Source organism: Cebidichthys violaceus, unplaced genomic scaffold, assembly GCF_023349555.1.
Source record: "Cebidichthys violaceus isolate CVI_PGR_0920_01 unplaced genomic scaffold, fCebVio1.0.p SCAF_196, whole genome shotgun sequence".
Taxonomy (NCBI): domain Eukaryota; kingdom Metazoa; phylum Chordata; class Actinopteri; order Perciformes; family Stichaeidae; genus Cebidichthys; species Cebidichthys violaceus.
The window spans coordinates 11,792-18,334 of NW_027176368.1; the positions used below are offsets into that span (position 1 = coordinate 11,792).

The 6,543-nt window shown below is 39.0% G+C and overlaps 1 protein-coding gene across 1 annotated transcript; it reads left to right on the top strand.

The window, feature by feature from the left end:
* Positions 1-226: 226 nt before the first annotated feature.
* Positions 227-4,640, top strand: LOC137875042 (uncharacterized). Its single transcript, XM_068713983.1, has 6 exons — positions 227-495; positions 1,603-1,634; positions 1,895-1,999; positions 2,189-2,348; positions 2,466-2,554; positions 3,034-4,640. Exons 3-6 carry the CDS (start codon positions 1,898-1,900, stop codon positions 3,355-3,357), a joined length of 675 nt encoding a protein of 224 aa, XP_068570084.1. The 5' UTR covers positions 227-495; positions 1,603-1,634; positions 1,895-1,897; the 3' UTR covers positions 3,358-4,640.
* The last annotated feature ends 1,903 nt before the right edge of the window (positions 4,641-6,543 follow it).

Genomic DNA, 6,543 nt, shown 5'->3' on the forward strand with positions numbered 1-6,543 from the left:
CGGTGGAGGAAGTACTCGCATCCTTAAGTAGAAGTATAGTGCTGCATTTAAAAAAGTTTCTTCAGTGGAAGTATGGAAGTATAATCGGGACAATGTACTTCACGTGTTAAAAGTGCCCCCGAAAAATGCCCTTTATATGATATTAGTACGTTATTATTACACTGTAAAATGTAATTGATGACCTTACTTAAAAAAATAAGTGACCGTAACTTATTTCTGCTTAATTAGCTGACTATACTTAAAGAAACTTGGTAAAGAACACTTTCTGGTGAGTAAAGTTATGAAACTTATCAGCTCAAGTAACCTTTAATATAATAAAATCAGTAAGGTGGAAGCATCCGCAAAGTCCGGAGAAACACGAGACCGAACTCGGCCGCACTCGGTGACTACACATGCGCAGTTCACCACTTGACCACTGAAGACGTTCTTTTCTTGAGGCGTAATGGCGGTTGCTCGAAGCGGGAGGAAAGCGCTGCTTTGTCAAGTTATTTGAAGGTAAGTTTCAGCTACATAATGAAATAAAATATCACTGGCTATCTTTTTTAGCAAACCTAGTCGGCCTTGTACCTGTTAATTAGGGGTTGGAGGTTAACATTATGTCTTCGATTTTGAAAGCTAGCGAACGTTAAAGCTAACCTAGCTAACGCTAGCCCGTGCTAAACCCCGCTACAATAAGTGCAAATTTAACAACCACTTGAGTTTCGGGAGACACAGCGTACTTTTTAGCGGGTGCAAGGGCAATTGTGTCGATCTTTCAGGGCCACTCTTGAATTCAGCAAGCATGTCTTTTCTTTTCTTTTTTAAGTCCGTGGCTCCGACAACCGTCTACTGCGCAGTAAAATGGGACCGTTAGAGAAGCAACCTTATCGGGAAACGAGTCAAAATGTTACATCTGCTTATCCGTTTACCAATTTGGAAGTAATGTTTAGTGCACTTAACATATTATGTCACGTTTCATTTATTTCTCTTGATGTTACCGAAGCATATTTTAAAAGGCAGACCGGACGGTGGCGGTTATATTAATAACCGTGGCTGTCTGACTCGCATGCATTAAAAATACTGCATTACGGGATGTACAGAACATTATTGTTAGTGAATGACGATGAAATGTAACGTTCAGTTAAAATGAATGAGGAATAATTCTACAACAACCATATGATGGCGGACCTCTCGGCCACAGCGTGACACTGTGTCGCAACAGCAAGCGTTACGTTGCGTTTTTAACGTTAAAATAACGTCTTATATTGTGATATTTACTGGAAATGATGTACAATATAACTATTAGCACGTTCATTAGCAAGTGGTAAACTTTCAGCTTACCACTTGTGGATGGGCAATTGAGTCTTTACAATCAAACAAAAACCTATGAATAATAGAGAAAAAAAACACTATATATATATATATATATATATATATATATATATATATATATATATATATATATATATATATATATCATGGCTAGCAAAGACAAGTATTTGTGATTTAAGTTTTAAAATCTTGAAATCTTCTATTAAACTGATGGCTAGTTAGCTATATACATGCAATTTGACTGTGATTTATTTGCAGTTTGACTGATTGCTTTTGTTGTTTCTTTTGTAGGCTTTGCAGAAACCTGGCAATGAATTGGAAGTGTAAGTACTGCTTGTTTTCGTCCAAAAGGAGGGCTCAACTTTTCAAACACTACCGCTTAAAACATGGAAGCTACGCCAGATTGACCCCAATTCCATGCCTCCACACAGATTGTTTGTGTTCATTCAAGTCATTTAATGCCCTCAAAGTGCATTTAACAAGAATTCACTCCTGTGACGTTCATGATGGGCAGATGAGTGGAGCTGAAGAAATCTCAGTGATATTTCATTGTCCTCTTTGCAATTTTGCTCTGATATCCAAGAATATGGACTCAACGTTTGCCTTGAGAAGAAAGGAGTTGGTGAACTTGGAGCCTCCAGTAAAAGACACAGTTGGAAGGTGGCCAGCACTCTTTACGGAGAGTCAGGTAAATCAAAATTGTTCACGTTCAAGTTTTTAGTTAAAATGTATTTTAATTATTTGTCATGTATATTGATGTCACAGAATTAGCTTTACTGTCATTCTACTGAAAAAGTAGTCCTAAATAAAAATTTGATTTTATGAATTGATCATTGCAAAATATGACCATCTTAATTTGTCCTACTCTGTCCTTTAGATTCTGGCAGAGTTCTGTTGCTTATCAAGCAAAAACCTGCAAGCAGAATTCTTCAAAGAACTTGACAAATACACTCCTCGCTTCCTTGAGATTTTCAAGTCCAAGGGGGGGGAGTGTCGGCCACAAACTTCAGGAATATGTGCAACAAGTCACACCAGGGGTAGGTTTCTCAAGTAAAGTAAAAAAAAATGTATGTGGTGACCAAAGTAGTGGCACCACATTGTGTCTGCAGAGCTGTCAATTGATTGTACTTTTGTGTTTTAAATTATTTTTACAGAGTATGTTACTGGGAAGCGAACCGCAGTCCTCCGTGGCCTTCCTGTCATCCATGGAGATGAGAACACAGACTTCTTCAAGATCTGCTTTGTAAGTAGTCTTTTGTCAAAATTATTTAATTCCACACTACAGGATGCCCAATCTATCTAATGCGTTCATTCTGTTCATCTTTTGGTATTAGTTACTTCTCTTCCACTCAGCCTGAATCAGTGCTGCTATACTTTCATTTTTGATGCACTGATCACCTATCCCTGGTTAGGACCCTTTTAGTAGTATCTACCGTCTTTCCAGTTGGTTGTAGTTCTTGCCCAATGCAAAGTATTTGCAACCAATCAGTGAATTAAATGATCAATCAATAAATGCAGTATTTACTCACTCTGCAGGGATTATCTAATAATATCTGAATCTAGCTTCCTGTCAGTTACTGTGTCTCTTCAATGCTCTGATTGGTTGATTTTGTGGAGCCTTGTTTTGCTGTAAGGCACAAATATAATCAGTGTGTTCTACTATAGAAATGCAAACTGGCATTTGACATGCAATTGTGGTTTTAATGCTGCTATTGTTGTTAGGACTGCGATGACGCTCCAGACATGTCCCACACCTCCATGGGGATCCTGACAGTGATTGCCGAAGACAGTGTGGCCTCTCCTCACTCACTGCACCTGGAGTCTACAGCTACTGCAGTCGTTTTGGAAGGAACAGTGGTGATGGATGACCGTGACAATCTTCCGCATGCCATGTGCCTACTCTTCGGACTTATTTACGCCCTGAATTTGGAGTACCCTCAACAACTCAGGTACACCTTTGAGTTTATTCAAAGAGTGCTTCTCTCACTTGGACAGAAATCCCTAAAACCTAAAATACAGTCACTCAAAAATCTACTGATGCAGTGAGTTCACGATGTGAATGGTGACATGCTGGCTCAGGCCTGAGACCTTTACTCTTCCATCTCCAATGGAACGCTTTACTTGTATGTAAAAGTTTTTTTGGTCATTTAGTCCAGTTGACTATTGACTTTGTTTATCTGTTGTTTCTGTACCTGTAGTCAAAAGAGAGCAAATCACGATTTTTCATCGGTAGTGATGAAAGGCATTTTGATTTTATAAAAGTTGAGGAAGTTCATGTCAAGTAAAGGTAAAGGTATGCTATTTTTCTTTAGTAATTTGATAGCTTGGTTTGCAGAAGTTCAGTTCATTCTACTATTTGAATACAAAAAACTGAAAAAAAGCCCAAAAGAAATGTATTGTTTATGTGAGAAACTTGTAAAAAAAAAAAAATCCCTTTTTCAAAAGCTGCAGTTAATAACTACTTTGCGATATATGCTTAAACTGTCACTATATTCTGACAGACGATCTGTAAAAAAAGTCAGGATCTTCTACCTCCTTTTAGTGCTCCAAATGGCATTTGCAAGATTCCACCACACCCAAAGTAGAACAACCAATCAGAGCTGAGGATTCTCTAATGCAAGATTGTGGTCCTGCATTGGCTATTTCTCACCTCAGACACCTAATTGAGTGTACTGTTAAACTGTTAAGCTGTAAAATTAGAAAGTTAACTCTGGCCTGTTTTCCCAACTGTCAACCTACCTACTAATGGCAGCCAGGTAACAAACATAATTTCAAAACAGTACACTGACGCACGTTTCTGAAAACATTTGAGGTGAGAAATAAAGAAAGTAACAGAATATTGATTCATATTTGGTAAACTGTCTGTCTATAGTTTTACAGTTAAATTGGAATGCACAAGTAGTAATTGACAGCTGTGTGAGACTCATCGACTTAGTTGTTTTTCTGTGGGCGTGGTGGAATCTTGCAACTGCAGGAGCACTGAAAGGAAGCAAGGGAATCTGGTCTCTTCCTTTAATGTCAGGATATAGTGACAGTTTGAGCAAATATGATTAAAAAGGTGTTTTTGTAAACTGCTGGTTTAAACTGTTACACAAGACTAACAAAACTGTGTTAATCAGAGTGAACTATAGTCTGCATTCCAAAAAAATGCATTTGTTTCAATTTTTTACATTATAAGGGCGACTATGATCTGTTGTTCTATTTCAGAACTTAATCTGGCAACATGTCCAGCATTTTTGTTTGCATTTAGTTTGAGATTAACAAACTGTTTGATGATAAAAACTCAAAGACGTTTGTTTTTCGTAAAAATAAACTCTGTCTTCCATTTATATACTGTTCTCTGTCTTTTGTTTCAGCAACTTAGAGTTTGTAGTTCAGTTTACTTGAGAATTTTAAGGCAATCGGTTTCCTGATAATTTCCTAGTAATGTGAATGCTTAGACTTGTAAGGATAACTTGTTCTTCTTAGTACTGCTGACTTAGTATAACTCAGATCTTTAAGTTGTCTGAATTGACAATTTATAGTTAACATAATTAATAATTTTGAGTTGACTATACTACACTTTACTGCAATGACATGAGTTACATTAACTCAGTTATTTTAAGCTTTAACAACTTAAAATGAATGAGCTACTTTACTTAGAAATTTTAAGGCAATCGGTTTCCTGACTTTTTTTAAGTAAAGTCAACTTATTACATTTTACAGTGTACTCGTACATTGATGTAAAAGCAGGATTTTACTGTTGATAATGATTGTTTTCACTATGGATTGTTTGAATAGTGATAAAAGCCATCGCAATCACCCAGAGCAGAGAGACACCGTCACAATGCTTTGTTTTGTCCAACCAAGAAAACATCAAAAAAAATTATTAGAAAACGAATGAAAGTTATTAAAACGATTCAAAAGGAAAAGCAGCAAATCCTCAACAGTTATCAAAATACCTTCTATTTGATTTCCCGTCAATTGATTCATTCGTTTCAGCCGTGTTGCACTTCTATCTTGTGTAACTATAGCAACTAAAGATGTCAAATAATTCTCACTCCCAAGTCAAACACACCGACACTCGGTCAGTGGCCCTGAGCTTCAAACCCTGACGCTGGGATGGCGTGTGACGAAGTGTCATGCATCGTGTATTTTCAAAATAAATGTCCGTCTTCACGGGAACAAGGCAACAAAACCACTTAGTTAGGTTTAGGATAAAACCTTAAGACTGAGACCGAGTGATAAAATGTTCACGTTGCTTTTATTTTCACGCGGGACACAAACAGCTGTCTCCTGGATGAGAGTCCTGTGTTTGTTTGACCCTCCTGCCCTGTATGAACTATTAAAACCTTTATACCACACAGTTAATCTGGTGGGTCTACATTGTTGACAAACCGTCTGTATTTATCTAGAATAGAAGTATGGAGTGGAATGAGAGGAAGTCATAAAAGTACCTCAGATTTGTACTTGAATGTGCGTAGTTACAATCCACCGCTGGTGATAAGAGAGTTTTCTTTTCTTCCAGCGTGGCAGTTTTACACAAGAGCATCTGGACTTTAAAACTTTATCAAAGAAAAAAGCCCCGCAATAAAACTATTTTACAGAAAGACACATATGGCAGAAATAACTAAGCCTTATGAAATGGAAAGCTTGTTAAAGGATCACTGAGAAGCAGAGTCAGCAGTTTGGAAAATGGGATTGTGTTGAGAGTGTGAGGAACGGTGTCTGCTGTTGCTGTTGTTGTGGAGATCATCAGACTGTGGACGGAACAGCAAGACCACACATACGGCCCCCGATGAGCAGACGGACAGCCAGACAGCATGTGATCCAGATGTGGACACTCCGTGATCGAGGAGCAGTGATAAGGAACAACAGAGGAATGGATGTCTGTCTGCCTGTCTGTCTGTCTGTCTGCCTGTCTGTGTGCCTGGCTGTCTGTCTGCCTGTCTGTCTGTCTGTGTGTCTGCCTGTCTGTCTGTCTGTGTGTGTGTCTGCCTGTCTGTCTGTCTGTCTGTCTGTGTGTGTGTCTGCCTGTCTGTCTGCCTGTCTGTCTGCGTGTCTGCCTGTCTGTCTGCCTGTCTGTCTGCGTGCCTGTCTGCCTGCTGTCTGTCTGTCTGCGTGCCTGTCTGTCTGCCTGCCTGCCTGCCTGTCTGTCTGTCTGTCTGCTTGCGTGCGTGCGTGCGTGCCTGTCTGCCTGTCTGTCTGTCTGCGTGCGTGCCTGTCTGTCTGTCTCTCTGTCTGTCTGCCTGT